Source organism: Pteropus alecto, unplaced genomic scaffold, assembly GCF_000325575.1.
Source record: "Pteropus alecto unplaced genomic scaffold, ASM32557v1 scaffold24, whole genome shotgun sequence".
NCBI classification, from domain to species: Eukaryota; Metazoa; Chordata; class Mammalia; order Chiroptera; family Pteropodidae; genus Pteropus; species Pteropus alecto.
Window position 1 is genome coordinate 23,849,382 of NW_006439192.1, and position 18,151 is coordinate 23,867,532.

At 31.6% G+C, this 18,151-nt stretch overlaps 1 protein-coding gene and 1 pseudogene across 3 annotated transcripts in view; one reads left to right on the plus strand and one right to left on the minus strand.

Moving 5' to 3' along the window:
* Window positions 1-8,280: 8,280 nt before the first annotated feature.
* VPS37A (VPS37A, ESCRT-I subunit) overlaps window positions 8,281-18,151 on the minus strand; it is a 37,563-nt gene continuing 27,692 nt past the window's right edge. For 2 of the 3 annotated variants that reach the window (XM_025049906.1, XM_006916422.3), the window contains exons 7-12: window positions 15,773-15,900; window positions 15,634-15,692; window positions 15,491-15,559; window positions 11,470-11,613; window positions 10,376-10,456; window positions 8,281-8,621 (exon numbers count right to left, since the gene is read on the minus strand). In XM_025049906.1, the coding sequence (XP_024905674.1) occupies window positions 10,376-10,456; window positions 11,470-11,613; window positions 15,491-15,559; window positions 15,634-15,692; window positions 15,773-15,900 (481 nt within the window). In that variant the 3' untranslated portion in view covers window positions 8,281-8,621. The remainder of the gene's footprint in view (window positions 8,622-10,375; window positions 10,457-11,469; window positions 11,614-15,490; window positions 15,560-15,633; window positions 15,693-15,772; window positions 15,901-18,151) is intronic. The other variant, XM_015592844.2, reaches the window with a different exon arrangement.
* LOC112483464 lies at window positions 9,593-9,711 on the plus strand (annotated as a pseudogene).

An 18,151-nucleotide genomic window follows, 5' to 3' on the forward strand; every position in this document is an offset into this window, starting at 1 on the left:
AGAATTATGGGACACAATGAAAAGTAACTATCTCAATTATGAAAATTACAGAAGGAGAAGAGAAAATAAAAGGGACAGAAAATATAATTAAAGCAATAATGGCTGAAAACTTCCTAAACCTGGGGAAATACACTTCCAGATACAAGAGGCCTAAAAGATCCCAAATAGGTTGAATCTGAAAAAGTCTACACTAAGCTACATTATAATTAAATTGTCAAATGTCAAAGACAAAGAACTTTGAAAACAGCAAGGCAAAAGAGGGAAAGATACACAGGAAACTGCCCTCCCCCACCCCCAAGGACTAATGGCAAATTTCTCAATAGAAACATTTTAGTCCAGAAGAGAATAGGATGACATATTCAAAATATTGGGGGGAAAAAACCTGTGAACCAAGAATTCTATACCCAGAGAAGCTGTTCTTCAGAAATAAAGGAGGGATAAACACTGTCCTGCACAAACAAAAGTTGCCTTACAATAAATGCTAAAGGGAATTCTTTGAGTGGAAATAAAAGGATGCTAATTAACATCATAAAAACATAAGGCAGTGTAAAACTCACTGGTAATGGTAAATATACAATCAATGATGGATTCTGTAATGGAGTAATGGTTGATACATAATTCGCAAGTACAGCTGAAGTGTAAAAGTTAAAAAACAAACATAGTCAAAATAACTATAACAATGATAATCTTATTACAATATAAAAATTTCATGTAAATTGTAACATTAATACCTGAAACGTGAGGGGGAGAAGGAAAAGTATAAAGCTTAAGAATTCTATTAAAGTTGTTTTTAGTTAAAAATAGGATGTACTAATTTTAAGATATTTTTTGTAGGCCTCATGGTAGCCACAAAGAAAAAACCTATAATAATTACACTAAAAAATATGATAAAGATGTCAAAGCATACTGATACCACAATATATCAAAACACAAAATAGACAGCAGGATAAAAACTAGGAACATAATCTATCAAGCAATCAGAAAACAATGAACAAAACGGTAATAAGTCCTTACTTCTCGATAATTAAATGTAAATGGATTAAATTTGCTAATCCCAAAACAACATAGCTGGATAAGAAAAATAAGATCCAATGATATGCTGCCTATAACAGACTCATTTTAGCCATAAAGACAAACACACTGAGAGTGAAAGGATGGAGATATTTCAAGCAAATGGTAACAACAAAAAATCAGGGGTAACTATCAGACAAAACAGACTTTAAAAACAGTAAAAGGTAAAATAGGTCATTACATCAAGAAGATACAACAACTGTAAATATTTTTGCACAACATTGGAGCACCTAATTACATAAAGCAAACTAAGAGAGCTAAAAGAAATAAACAGCAGTACAACAGTAGTAGGAACTTTAAGACCCTACCCCCAACAACAGATTATCCAGATAGAAAATCGATATGGAAACAGCATTTTGAACAACACTATAGGCCAAATGGTTCTAACAGACAAACATAGAACAATCTACCCAACAACAGCAGGGTACGCATTCTTCTCAAGTACACGAGAACATTTTCTAAAATAGACCATATCTTAGGCCATAAAAGATGTCTTAGAAAATACAAGAAGGTTAAAATCACACCAAGTTATCTTCTCTGACCAGAATGGTAGTAAGAAACTAGAAATCAATAGCAAGAGGAAAAATGGAAAATTCACAAATACATGGAAATTAAACAACATTTTCTTGAACAACCAATGGAGCAAAGAAGAAATTAAAGGGAAATAAAAAAATATCTTGAGACAAATAAAAATAGAAACAATACACCAAAACTTACGGTATATAGCAAAAGCAGGGAATTTCATAGCAATAAACACCTACATTATGAAGCAAGAAAGATCCCAAATAAACAACCTTAACTTTATGTTTTAAGGAACTAGAAAAAGAATGAACTGAGCCCAAAGCAGAAGGAAGGAAAGAGTAAAAATTAGAGCAGAACTAAATGAAATACAGAACAGGAAAACAACAACAAGATGAACAAAACTAAGAATTGGTTCTCTGAAAAGATAAAACTGACAAACCTCTCCCTTGATTTACCAAGTAAAAAAGAGGACCCAAATCACTAAAATTATAAATGAAAAAGTAGACATTACAAATGATACCACAGAAATACAAAAACTCATAAGAGGCTACTATGAACAATTATATGCCAACAAACTGGGCCACCTAGAAGAAATGGAAAAATTCTTAGAAACACAAATTACCAAGACTGAATCGGAAAGAAATAAAGTCTCAACAGACCAATTATTAGTAAGGAGACTGAATCAATCAAAAATCTCCAAGTGAGATAAGCCTAGGACCAGATGGATTCACTAGTGAGTTTTTATCATTTAATGAAAAATTTATGCCAATCCTTCTCAAAGTCTTCCAAAAAAACTGAAAAGGAGGAACATGGCCAAACTCATTTTATGAGGCTTCATCCTAATACCAAAGACAAAAAGACACTACCAGAAAAGAAAGCTACAGATCAATATCCCTGATGAATATAGATGCAAAAATTCTCAATAAAATACTAGCAAACCGAATTCAGTGGCCTAGTAAAAGGATCATCCACCATGACCGAGTGAGATTTATACCTGGGACACAATGATGGTTATACATATGCAAATCAATCAACATGATACATCACGTTAATAGAAGAAAAAAAGTCATATTATCTCGAAGATGCAGAAAAAGCATTTGACAAAATTCGGCAACAGTTTATGATAAAAACTCAACAAATTAGATATAGAAGGACATACTTCAATATAATAAAGGCATATATGATAAGCCCACAGCTAATATCATACTCAATAGTGAAAGGCTGAAAGCTTTTCCTATAAGATAGGGAACAAAAACAAGAGTGACTATTCTCACCACTCCTATTCAGCTTAGCACTGGAATTCTTCACAGATCATTTAGGCTAAAAAAAATAAAATAAAAGGCATCAGAATTGGAAAGGAAGAAGTAAAACTGCCTCTATTTGCAGATGACATGATTTTATATGTAGAAAATACTGAAGACTCAAACAAAAAACTATTAGATCTAAACAAATTCAGTAAAGCTGCAGGATACAAAACATACAAAAATCAGTAGCACTGCTATACACTAACAATGAATTATCTAAAAAAGAAATAAACCCATTTACAATTGCATCAAAATAAATATTTAGAAATAAACTTAACCAAGGACATGAAAGATCTCTATTCTGAAAATTACAATGAAAGAAATCAAAGATGACACAAATGAAAGGTATCCTGTGTTCACAGACTAGAAGAAATAATATTGTTAAAATGTCAATACTACCAAAAGACATTGATAGATTCAATACAATACCTATCAGGATTGCAATGGCTTTTTTTTTACAGAAGTCAAAAAAACTTCTCTAAAATTTATATAACTACAAAAGACGCCAAATAGCCAAAGCAATCCTGAGAAAGAAGAACGAAGCAGGAGGCACCACACATCATGATTTTAAGCTTTACTATAAAGCTGTAGTAATCAAAACAGTATGGTACTGACATGAAAACATAAGAAAAAAGCTCCTTGACATAATTCTTGGCAACGATTTTTTGGATATGATGCCTAAAGCACTAGCAACATAAGCAAAAATAAACAAGTGAGACTATGTCAAACTAAAAAGCTTCTGCACAGCAAAAGACAACAAAGTGAGAAGATAACCTATAGAATGGGAAAAAAATATTTGCAAACCATATGTCTTATAAGGGGTCAATATCTAAAATATATTAAAAACTCATATTATTTAATAGCAAAAATACAAGTAATCCAATTAAAAAATGGTCACAGGACCTGAACAGACATTTTCCAAAGAAGATACACAAAAGGCCAACAGTTACATGAAAAGATGTTCAACATCACTAGTCACTAGGAAAATGCAAATCAAAACCACATGAGATATTGCCTCACACCTGTTAGGATAGCTATCATCAAAAAGGCAAGAGATAACAAATGTTGGTGAGCATCTGGAGAAAAAGGAACCCTTATGCCCTGTTGGTGGGACTGTAAACTGGTACAGCCATTATGGAAAACCAGTATGGAGGATCCTCAAAAAGTTAACAGGACCACCTTATGGTCCAGCAATTCCTCTTCTGGGTATATATCTAAAGGAAACGAAAACACTAACGAAAAAAATATCTGACAAAACTGCAGTATATATACATATATACACAAGAGAATATCATTCAGACATAAAAATTGAGGAAATTCTGTCATTTGTGAGAACATAGATAGACTCTGAGGGCATTATAAGTGAAATAAATCAGAGAAAGACAAATACTATATGACCTCACTTACATGTGGAATCTAAAGGGAAAAATACCCGCAAATTTGTAGAAAAAAAGATCAGATTTGTGGATAGCACAGGTGGGGAGTGAGGGTTGGGCGAGATGGAGAAAGGTGGTCAAAAGTACAAACTCCCAGTTATAAGTAAGTACTGGGGATGTGATGTGCAGCATGGTAACTACAGTTAACAGTTATATATATGAAAGGTGTTAAAAGTAAATCCTAAGAATTCTCACCACAAAGTATTTTTTCTGTTTTTGCTTTCTGTTTTTATTGGTCTATCAGATGACAGATACTTAACTAAACTTATTGTGGTCATCATTTCACAATATATGTAAACTGAAACCATTATGCTGTATACCTTAAACTTATGCAGTGATAATATGTCAATTATATCTCAATAAAACTGGAAAAAGAGAAAGGGCAAGAAAGCTACATTGCTAAAATTTTTAATATGAAAGATTCGAAGGGAGTGTAACAGTATATATAAATGAATACATTATAATTGTAATTATGTTAGTTGTATTTAAAAATGAAACAACTTTGTTAAGAGACTTGTAATATAAAAGTACTGTTAATGTAAATAAAGCAAGTAATTCTTTCCAAATAACAAAATTTGAGCAGTTCCAAATTAAGTACAAGGGATGTTTATTCTTTTTCTGCAATATATTATGTGTAGTAGGGAAAAACCTTATTAAATTTTTAGGATACAGTCATAATGGCTTTTGTATTTTTGTAACATAACTCACTTCATGCCACTCCTATAGTTAACTCTTAGAAAAATTTCCTTGACTAATACGAAAGATACAACTTTAATCTCTTCCACTTGACAATGTTCATCTATAAAAATAAATAATAAATTTTAAAAACTGATAGTCAATATACCAAAAGAACTATGCAATTATTTTGAAAAGCAAATAATGTAAATATTTGATATTTTAAAAATTTAATTCTTAATGCGATGTCTTTCACATCAAACTCTTTTTCAGCCTCCCCAAACACCTTACAATTTATGCAAATGTTCATTTAGACTATTTATTAGAAGTTATTCTAACACTGAAATTTATATAAAAGGTTACATTTATTGCTTATTAAACTTCAGTGTGCTTTCACAGAGCCTTGAAAGAACATGGCCAATTCAACAAGACTAAAATCTCTAACAGTACATTCTCATTTTAATCCAAACATCCATCAGGAAGTGTTTTAGGGCTGTTTGAAAGCATAGGAAATAAACAAATAAACAAATGTTAAACTGACTCAAGGTAGATTACTCCCCAATTAGTAATATTTAGAGCTCGACTTATTATTTAGTGATATTCAGGAAAATTTAATGATATCAAGTAGGTAAGAATTTTGATCATGATGCAGTAATCAACAAAGGAACTTTTTTAGAATAAAGGTGAAGAGAATGGAAACCTTGGCATATATTTTTATTCTTTAATAGCACACAATTAGTTTCTTTCCCAAAAAATCAATTTGAGCTATCTTTTAAATATATATAAATTATGATCAAACTTACCTCAATTCCAATATAAATTTCCTAGTTTATTCCTAGAAAATATTCCTTTGAAACATAGCTTTAGTATGTATCTCATTTAGAAAACTTTCTTCTATTTTGAGATAATTAGCCTTTACATATCTATGCATTACAATCTCCTACTCTGAATAATCTAAAAACTCCTAAGCTCTACCATTCTAATTTCTATCTGGTCATTTATTATGTTAAAGTAAAATCAGAATTTCTGCTTTAGCAGGCATTTTTTCACCTCCTCTGGCACTGCTTCTCCAATATGAACAATTTTAAGAAAATATAGCCATAAAATTACAAAAAAGTCACTTACTTTCTGTTGCAACAGAATCGAAAATTCAGACATTCAAATGCAGACATTTTTCCATCCTGAATGACTTACATAACCAAATCTGATTTTATCTGTTAAATGCATATAATGATCAAACTCTTTTTAATGAATGGGTTTTAAGGAGTTTATCTAATTTTGGAAGGAGAAAGCAAGCTATGCTAACTAGTATAAAATGAAACTGGGACAGTTCAAGTTTAAAGAATAAAAAACACTGAGATGAATTACTTCTTTGTTATATAGAGAGATTTACTGTGCAATATATATTTTTTTCTTTTTAGTGGAGGGAAGATAGATAAGAACCTAAACACTTAAACCATGTTTGACTTGTAGTTGTATTACATAGTATTTCCACAATGCCTCAGTCTTAGTAGGTGCTTAATAAAATTAGTAGATCAAATGAATTAATGTCCTTTTAGAATGGCTGTGTTCTGCTTGAGTCTTGTTCTGTGCTCTACCTGATTTCTAAGAAAGCTACCTGATTGCTTGCAAAAGACTACGACTATTATGCCCTCCACTGCAGTGACTGCTGGGGAAAACTGAAGATCTGCTGGCCAGTGCAGTATGGAAAGGTTTCTGAATATCCAGAAGACTTTGTCACAGATTTGAAACACTCACCTCAGTTATCTATAAATCTGGAATAATAATTGTACCTTACTTGTTTTAGCCACTTTGAAGATTAAAACTGCATGCCCTTAGCAGTGCCAGGAAGACAGGTGATTAATAAAAGATAATTTCTTTATCCAAACTACATCTTTATAGTCCATGTGAATACTTGCCCTTTCATAAACATAAACTAAGTATTAAATATATATCAAGTCTAAGAAAATAATTTTGTTTTTCCTAAAGTTCTACTCACAAAAACATGTTAGGTAAACAAGAATAAAGAAAAGATAAAACTGTACTATAGGCTAGTGTTTGGAATGACAATTGGGATGAAATTTAAACAAAAATATGCATTATGTTGTTTGTGATTTAGATACTACCTTATCAAGCCTCAGACATATAGTTCAAGATTTTTTCCTTCAATTCTGTAACACGGAATAAAAACAAATTGCTGAACATAATACAAGCTAAAAAGAAAATTCAATTAAATTAATTAAAAACAACTTTTAAAAATTAAATATTAATTTTATTAGTATAACTTTCCTTTATGAAACCCTAATTCATAGTGAAGGTCAGAAAATTTCATTGACGTTGTTACGTCTAGATTTGCTATTTATTAACAAAGACTGTTTTTTAACTTCAACATTAGTAATTTAAAGAGCAAATCCTTATCCAACCACAAACTCATCCGATACTTACATTAAAAAATCAGCATGAAAATTTATGTTGGACTAGTTTAAGTAAAAGGCAATTTTTTTCTATTAGGTAAAATACTTACCTGTATTACTTCTTAAATGCATCTTTAATTTTAAAAATAAAACAACACTATATAAAAGTAGCTGGTTTATTCTTTTGATTTATTGTATTAAAAATTACTTTCTTGAGATGGCACATTGGCAGGTTTGGTGTTTCCTGACACTAGGAATATTTAAAACAAATTATTTTTGAAAGTCTGATCATCTAGAAAGAAAAAGGAAAAATAGGAGTCTATAGTTGAAAACAATAATTTTTTGAAAAAGGTTGAGGAAAAAATCTAAACAAACCATTCTTGATAAAGAAATGAGGCAGTTTCAAATTAAAAATACAAATTTAAGTGAAGTAATTTTATAAAATATTGAAACTAGCTAAAATTACATGCATAGGTATTTAACCAATAATGAGAGGAATAGCAGTAGAACTTAAATATGATAGGATTTATCAATAATAAATAAACATTTTTAGTGCAAATAGTACAGAAAAATTTCTCAAAGCCAAGATCATAGCAATCATTCTAATCTGTACAAAATCAGTCTCAGTTCTGTATATAATCTATATAGTGTATCTATGAATTCAGCTGCTGTGATGAAATACCAATTTGCAAATCATAAATATAAATGTGCTTAGTTTTGTGTCCCGTTCGTCTCTTGGCAGTTCATGCTTTCAGGAAAATCTAGGAAGAAAAGAAAATTTAAAAATCTAAACTTTAGAATGATAAATTAAACCATTCTTGATAAAGAAATGAGGCAGTTTCAAATTAAAAATACAAATTTAAGTGAAGTAATTTTATAAAATATTGAAACTAGCTAAAATTACATGCATAGGTATTTAACCAATAATGAGAGGAATAGCAGTAGAACTTAAATATGATAGGATTTATCAATAATAAATAAACATTTTTAGTGCAAATAGTACAGAAAAATTTCTCAAAGCCAAGATCATAGCAATCATTCTAATCTGTACAAAATCAGTCTCAGTTCTGTATATAATCTATATAGTGTATCTATGAATTCAGCTGCTGTGATGAAATACCAATTTGCAAATCATAAATATAAATGTGCTTAGTTTTGTGTCCCGTTCGTCTCTTGGCAGTTCATGCTTTCAGGAAAATCTAGGAAGAAAAGAAAATTTAAAAATCTAAACTTTAGAATGATAAATTTTCAAACCTTTACATTTTCTTCACATTAAGATTTATCTATAAAAAGATAACTTGACCATGAGGTAAAAAGAGGTGGAAAAAAGATTCTAGCACGTTCATATAAATAAGTGGTTACTTAGGGCCCAATTTCTTCTCAAGCTGTAAGAAATGAACTCTTGATATTAAAAAGCAACCCTTACCCTCAGGGACTGACAATATGATTTATAAAATAAAACAATTAAATGTTAGCACTAACATTAAGGACATTGAGAGAAGGGGCAGATGAACGGGAGATGAGAAATAGCTGTCATTTTCCTCCTTGTAACCTGCTTCCTCTTTTAGGGAACCAATCATGCTCCTTTCTCAAAGTCCACTCCTTTGGCCCAGTCGAGTGGGCAAAGGACCACATGTCACTAGTCTACAGATTAAACTGTTAAGGTCAGGATGGACACTACCTATCCTGGGCCAATCTCTTTCCCAGGGATTTGTAGTGAGACTCCTGAAAGTCTCCACTGGTGTGTGAACTGTCATGATGCGATCAGGCCTGCAGGCAGCAATGGTTGCAGCATGTGCAAGTGTAACAAAGAAAGATTCTCTGAAGAGCAAGTAAGAAAGCACATGAGAGCAAAAGACAGAAAAAAACAGATATATAGAAATGAGAAACAAGCATCCCTGGAAAGGGTGTGAGAAAAAGGAGCTGCTTGAGTTATTGTGGCCTCTAGTCATGCTTTCACTCTCAGGTGATTAAGCTTTACTTTCCTGTATTTAGCTCTATAATGTATCCCAGCATTATCCAGTAACACAATTTCTACTTAAACTTGTTGGGGTGGGAATTAGTTCTTATGACCAAATCATTCTCTGCACAAGAAAGGTGGGAAAGGAAAAGGAAAGGTGTCTTGAGATCAGGTAAAAGAATGAACAAAGACATGATGTAGAAAAAAGAAGTCTACGGACATGCCACCCTGAACATGCCCGATCTCATCTGATCTCAGAAGCTAAGCAGGGTTGGGCCTGGTTAGTATTTGGATGGGAGACCACCTAGGAAGATCAGGTGCTGTAGGCATTAAAAAAAGAAAAAAGAACATGACACATGAGACAACGTAAGGACAGCATGGAAAGTTAAAATGGATGATCTCATTTGTCAGATTATAAAGGCTTAAAATCACAGAGAAATTTGGCATTGATACTGTCTTTGCTAGGGGCTCCTTATAGGTTCTAAAACAGAGATATTATATTGTAGAATGGTCTTTTAGGAAGATTCTATCTGTGCTGTGTAGAAGGAAGAAACTGTAAAGTCAGGGGACTGGCCAGAAAATTGCTGGAATAATCCTGGTGTGAGATGAAAAAGACACAGACTGGAAGTTCATTTTAAAAGAAGAAATGACAAAGGAGACTATTGAGGAATATGTCAATTAAGTGATATGATATATTCCACATACCAGCAAAGTATAGTGTACAACAATACATAAGTAGCCATCAAATATTGAAAAAAAAATTTTCCTTTAAGCCAACATCATACTAATAACCAGAAGATTTCTACTTACTATATGCTTATGTAAATAACATTATACTTAACATATAATGCAAAATATTCTATAAGTTGTATAGCACAATAGCTATAATGACACTATTATACTTTAAGCTGGCTGAACAGGCACTAGTAAACACTTCTATTAAAGAACAGTCATGCAATAGCCTAGACTCAAACCTTCTGGAATACAATTTACCTATAGTGGAGCATGAAACTGGCTGTGCATTACTATCACCTGTTGAAGTTTCTCTTCCTTGGCTCTTCTACAGTGGCAAATCTAGAAGATAAATTATTTAAAGTAACAGTCACTTCTCCAATAATTTGCCTACTATTTCCTACATTACGATGCAATTCTAAGTAAGATTCTTTAACCTGTTGACATTATTTAAGTTTCGAATGTTTATGGTAGCTCAGAATTTAATAATTAAAAAAAATTTTGTTTGTAAGATAACTGTTTCCTGCAAAGTTTGAGAGTATAAAACAAATTCTGATCCTTTATATCAGTTTAGATTAAATAATATCAAATATCCGTGTTTTAAAAATATGAAATAAATCCTACCATTGTTAATCATGAAGGTTAACAAAAACTTGAAGGTACAGTTATATAGTACCAAAGAACAATAGATAAAAAATCAGTGCTTTATTAATGCTATAATACAGTCATTAGTGTGCCTGAACTTCAATTTTCTCTCACGGAAAATGGGGATAATAAAATCTGCCCTACCTTCTTTAAGGGGATATGCATATACATAGCACACATGTTTTACAAAGTTTAGTAACGAAAGGTTATTTTTTAAAAGTGATGTTTCAGAGAAATTACGAAAATATTTAGGACTCTATCAAGGGGCAGCAAACTGCTAAGCAGACTTTTCTTAAAATATAATGACAATAAAACAGAAACTAATCTAGAATGTTACTATTAAAATTTTTTTAAATCTCTGTTGATTATTCTCTTTTAGAATAACTTGTGAAATAGGTTATTCAGGAGTATATTACAACTATTAAGATGAGACTCATGCTGATTTATTACCTTTACTACAGAATGATACAGACACTATCATTTCTGAGACAAAACTATTATTTGATTTACCTGCTTGTGTACTCACAACAAGCAGGTTTAAAGTGATAGTAGGATGTTGCTATCATTCCCAACAGAGGCTCTTCAATTTCCCCTCATGGCACTCAAGAGTCCAGCTCAATAATGTGCTAACATTTTTTTTTTTTTTACTCATGAAAATACTTAATTTGGTATTACGCTTCACTTGTCCTCAACCAAAGAGTATTACATACTGTTCTCTTTTCCATGAAGCTACTGAGAAAATCGTCTATTTCAGTTTTTCCCTCCAAGAAATCTTCAGCAATATTATCGGATTCTTCCTCAGCTTCATGTGCAGCTACTTTTAATCTTGCCTGTAGGGCACTTGCACTACAGCTCTGAAAAAAAAAAGAAAAAATCAAATACTATATTAGTTCATAACACTCAGAAAAACTCCTTAGAAAGAAAATGAGGCAGAGGTACGGAGAAGCATTCATTATATGCCTTGCATAGCCTCTTCTGGAGGAAATCTGCTACCACCTGGGCCCTCAGCTTTTAGAAATAGGGGTGGATACCTAACACAACAGAAACCAATGCATTGGCTGCAAACTATTAAATGAGATAAACTGGGCAAATCACTGTCCTCTTTTGGGCATTTAGCAATAAGATAATTGTGGTAGGCACCCTCTAGGACAGTGGTCCCCAACATTTTTGGCACCAGGGACCACTGTTCCTATGAGAATCTAATGTCCAAAAATCTGAGGTGGAGCTGAGGTAGTGATGCTAGGGCTGGGGAGTAGCTGCAAATACAGATGAAGCTTCACTCGCTTGCCCGCAGCTCACCTCCTCCTGTGTGGCCCAGTTCCTTAACAGGCCATAGACTGGTACTGGTCCACAGCCTGGATGTTGGGGACCCCTGCTCTAAGATGATCCCCAATGAACTCCATCTCCTGGTATTCCTGCCCTTGTACAATTCCCCTCCCCTTGAGTGTGGGCTGGACCTAGTGACTCGCTTCTAATGAAGAGAATATGACAAAAATAATGGAATTAAATTTAACCAGAGGCAAAAGACTTGTACACTCAAAACTACAAAACAATGCAAGAAATTAAAGACATAAATTAAGTGGAAAAATATCTCGTGTTCATGAGCTGGAAGACTTGATATTGTTAAAAATACTACTCAAAATGATCTAGAGTTAATTAAACCCCTATAAAAATCTCCATGAAGTTTTCTGCAGGAATAGAAAAACTCATCTTAAAATTCGTATGTCATCTCAAGAGACCCCAAATAGCCAAAGCACTCTTCAAAAAGAACAAAATTGGAGGATTCATACTGATTTATAAACCTATTACAAAGCTATAGTAATCAAAACTGTAGTACTAGCGATAAGAGACATACAGATAAATATAATAGCGAGCCTAGACATATACCTTCACGTACATGGTCAAATATTTCCAATGTGTGTGCCAAGAGCATTCAAATGGGGGAAGGAACAGTCTTCAACAACTGGTGCTGAGAAAACTGGATATCTATATACAGAATGAAGCTGAACCTTACCTTACCTTATATATAAAAAATTACTCAAAATGGATCAAGGAACTAAATGTAGGAACTAAAGCTATTTTAAGAATTGTCATTCTAGTGGCTATTAGGTGGTATCTCATTGTCATACATCACACACACAGAAATGTACAGGAACACATTATTTTCTTATCACTCTTGCAAACACTGGTTGTCTATTATACACGTTTGGATCACACAGATGATGGTATGTTGCTTATTATTATTGTTAGGTTGAGCATCTTTTCAAATGTTCCCATTTATTTATTCATTAAATATTTACTGTGTATCTACTATGTGCCAAGCACTAGACCAGGTATGGGGTACTCTGAGGGACTAAAAGTAGACAGGCTTCTGCACTTATAGCACCAACAGTCCAGTGAAGTGGTTTCCATACTTTTAGAGTACAAAAGATTTATCATATGCAGAGATTCTGAGTGAGCACATCTAGAGAAGAGTCTAAGAATCAAGGTTGTTTTTAAGCATTTCAAGAATCACTTCAAGCAATTGTTATACAAATGGTCCAGGGGGACAGAATAACTGTTACATCAAAATATTTACTGGACATTCTGACTTCTTCTTTCCTTTGCCTATTTATAAGTGCTTTTCATGAACCACTGTCATTAATATTTGTCATATATGCCATATTTGTTCTCTTTACTTCACATCTGACTTTATGATCTTCAAGTTTTAAATTTACATATAGCTTTGAAATATATCAGTTTCTTTTATGCTTCTGCCTATCGTATCATGCTTAGAAAGGATTTCATCACCAAAATCTTTAAAAAGAATCCTAGGAGATAGTTGCCATTCGTAATTTTATTGTTTCCACTTAAATACTCTCGAGTATCTTTCCATGTATGGTATATAAGAATCTTTTTTTTCTAAACGGACTGCCAATTATATAATTAAGTCCTTAATTTTTTCTAACTACACATATACACATGAGTGTGTTTCTGAACTACATAGTCTGTTCTATTGAACTATTTTTCTCTTCCTACAAAACTATTCTACTATTTAAATAATGTGGTTTTAAAATATATTTTGATATTGGGAAAGGTCTTCCTCATTCTTTCTTGTTATTCGAGCTCTTCTGACTACTGTTACCCATTTAGTCTTTCAAATGAACTTTAGATTCTGTCAAAATAAATAATACTTGGGATTTTGATTGGAAGTATATTAAAATTTTAAGTTATCTTGGGAAAAATGAAATCTTTATTAATACTGTCTTTTCAGTCCATGATTATTTGATGCTTTATTTACTCAAGTCTTCTTTTATGTCATTCCGTAAAGTTTCCTAACTTACTTCATTGGGTTCGGTTCTAAGTATTTTAGAATTTTGTTGTTATTGTAAAGGAATTTTTTTCTCTACTTCATTTTGCACTGACAGTTGCTGGAATCTAGAGAATAACTTTCTGAATTTGTTAGTATTTTTGTTTGTTTGTTTTTTGTAAACAACTGTTTCATCTTTTACATTATACCTTTTCTTGTCGTGTTGCAGTGGCCAGACTCTCCCAAGCAATGTTAAATAGCAGTGATATTGGGGTATCACTGTCTTAATCCTAACATTAATGGGATCCTGGAAATGTTTAGTCATTAAATGTGCTCTTTGCTGTTGTTTCTAGTATTTTTTAATCAAATTAAGGAATTAATTTCTACCTTAGTTTACTAAGAGATTGTATAAGGAATGATACTGACTACTGTGAAAAGTTTCTTTAGCATTTACTAAGCTTTAATGTGCATCTAAAAGTATTTCAGTTGATTCTCTCAGATTTTCTAGTTCAGAGTGAGGGAGTACTGCTTACATTTGACTCCTGACTCTGACACACACTTTCTATTTACATGACTTCAGAGAAAGTAGTTAATATCCCTGTGCCTCAGTTTGCTCATCTGTAAAACAGATAAATAGTAACAATACATACCTCAAAGGATTTTGAGGGTATAATGGGCAATGTATATAAATAGCCTAGATAATATAAAACACACAGTAATTGCTCAATGTTAGCTATTTCTCATTTCTTTTATTCTAAAGGATGACCATATCCAAAATCATTATAAATTTATATTCTCCTTTACCATCTTTTTTTGCTGTTGTTTTATTTCTATTTTATATTTTATATTGACTTTACCTTCTGGAATTCCTGATTTTAAAGATAATAGAATATTGTTAATTATGATGCTGATTACCAATATGAGATATAAACATTATATTCTCTATTCTTTTTATTTTTAAAGATTATTTTTTTCAGAAATGTGAGTCGAAATAAAATGCTTTTGATTTTTCGTATAACTAGATTTCTAGTATAAAATCTATCATTTATGGTGAATTATACTTTATATATTTTAATATATTTTTCAATTTTCTTACTTTTCATTTAAGGTATCTATACATAAGCTAACTAATGAGTATAAAGTTAAAGTTTTTTGTTGTTAAGATTTTATTACAAGAATTAAACTGGCTTTACTTTCCCAGAAAAGTTACATATACAGGACTTTCAACATTTTTCTATTTTGGAAACAAATATGCTCTTGCATGAGCACAAATGACTTATAATGCCTCATAATTGAGCGTTGTTCATCTGCATTTATAGGTATCATGCCTTATAGAGTGAGACACCTAATAAATGCTTTTTGATTATAATGAAAGTAAGAATATGGCTCACACACATTAAGGTTAAAAATTATGGTAAAGGAAAAGAGCTAAACAATCTTACCTCACTAAGTTCATGCTGCCTTTGCATCTTCTTTTCAAAAGTAGATTTCATTTGAGTAAGTAATTCATACTAAAAGAGAAAATTAAAATGTTTAATTCTATTTTTAAATTACATGGATTTCTTCAAAATGATAACTAACTCACCTTATCTAAAACAGTTTGCCTTTTGGCTTCCAAGCTGGGCTCCAAAAGGAGATTTTTCCCTGTAAGATAAATTTCTGGTTTATTTCTAGGTGAAAATCATATTTTTCTTAGGAAATTTAAGAAGTAAGGAAAGACATACTTGCTAGCTCCTCAATACTTTTTACTAAATCGTCCTTGTCAGTAATAATTTGTTTTAGTTGAGGCAAAGTAAGAAATTGTTCTAGTAATATCTCCTCCTGTTCATTCATATCTGTAAGCTGTGACACACTAAAACACAACAGAAAAAATATGTTAACAAATATCAGTAATAGAGTTTTTCTTCATTATAATTCATGATTTTCAGTTTCATTCAGCTGATAAGGTTCTAAATAATTTTTGAAGTACCTATTTTTATGTATATACATACATAAGGAGGCAAATTATAACCTTAAAAGCAAATAAAGCATCAGTCACAATGGAACATAAAGTAATCTGAATACAGTGTCAAATCACTATGAAGACGAGGGTGCATGTACAGCTTTAACAACCTCCCAATTTTAACCTCTGTGCCTATTTAGCTAATAGATATATGGCTGTCATAATAACAGATGTGTGTATTGTACATGTGCACATGTGTAAGCATGGAAGGCTAAATCAAAAGCAAAAATCAGTATCCATAGGGTGAAAGAGACAACTGGATAGATGTGACTGGGATGAAACCTATCTTTTAGTTTTGACTATGGATTCATATAAAAGCATTATATGGTTAAAAAACAAAATTAAAGAAAATAACAGTCTCTAAAATTCAAAGCAAATGGAAATAAAAGAACCTGTTTTTACTAAGCTACATAATCATCCATAATCATCCAGTAAAGTATTATTTGCAGAGAGTTTAAAAAACAGTATTTGGCTGTACATCTCTGGTGTGATATATCCTAAGGACAAAAAAAGTGTAAAAAACAAAAACAAATGAACAAAACCTTATCCTACATTTAATAATCATAGTAATAATACTGGTATTGTTATTTTGGAAAAGGAAAAGTGGCTTTCAAAGAAATGGCTAATTTGAGATCAGGGAAAAGAAATGTTCATGATGAGCCCATGGCATCTTTGCCATCTCCCTTTGTTGACTGCGTGTGCATCAACTCATGATATTGAAAACTGATAAAGAGAAAAAAATCAAGTATTTATTTTGCCTTTTCTGTATGAAGTGCATTTCAATAAAATTAAGTAGTTTATTTAAGAAAGTTCTTCATAGAATTCTGGCTAATTCCGGCAGTAGGAAATCACATTTGCAACTCTTAATGAAATAACTAAGAGTCAATAATGTAAGGTGTTTGAACCTGTTTCATTCTTAATGTCACTAAAAATAGAACAATAAGACATCATTACTGCCTTATGTGATATAATAGGAACTTGCATTAATTATGATGTAAGTATTCCTGCCAAACGATTTAAACTTAAATCTTTTTTTCAGCTTTATTGAGATATGACATATAACACTGTATAAATTAAAGGTGTACAATGCAATGATTTAATAAAAATTGAACCTGAATCTAGTCAAAACTCTAGATGTAGCCACCAGTAAAAGGAAATATGGGAAACAGGACTATCTTCAATGGTACAAGAATGCAATCAGGCAAAAACAAAATATGGGAAAATCTACAAGACAAATAACTTATTTCTTCAATAAATATGTAATAATATAATGCGTATAATTTACATATATTATATGTATATTTATGTGTTTATGCATATATATGTATGTATGTATACATAGTGTGTACAAAATGTGTGTAGGTATATGTATATTAACAAAGGTGGGGAGAAATGGTGCACAATTAAAGAAAACATCAGAGATACAGTCTTCGAATGAAATAGCTAGATTTTGTTTTGAATCCTGATTCAAATAAGCTACCAACAAAAAGATTTGATTATTAAGATCCTGAGGAAATGAGATAATGTTAAAGAATTTTCATTAATTTTACTAAGTATGATGATGTGGATTGGGATTATGGTAAAGATAAAAAGTCCTTACCCGCTGGAGAAATTTAGTGAAGAATTTATGGGTGGAAATGATATAATATTTGGGATTTGGTTTAAAATAATCTTGACCCATACCCATACTTCCTCAAACAAAGCTGAAAAAAGGGTATATGAACAAGACACGCAAAGAAGTTCACCTTTTTGTATTTTTGACATTTACATAGTCTTTTTTTTAAAAAAAGAACGAAAAAAAAGAATCCTTTATAACATGGGAATAATAGTACCTATTTCATAGGGCGTTGCAAGCATTACATAATGCATATAAATACTTAACATGTATGAGGTATGCTGTAAACCTTCATTAATTAATTATTAGCAGAAATTAAGAAATCACTATTTTCTGAAAATAATTGTAAAACACTGGGTCAAATAAAGCTAAACTTTTCTTTTTTTAACTATGAAATTTCTAATGGGTATTTTTTTTTTTGGCTGTACATCTTTGTGGGATATATTCTAAAGACAAAAAGAACTTTTTTAAAAAATTGCATTCGGC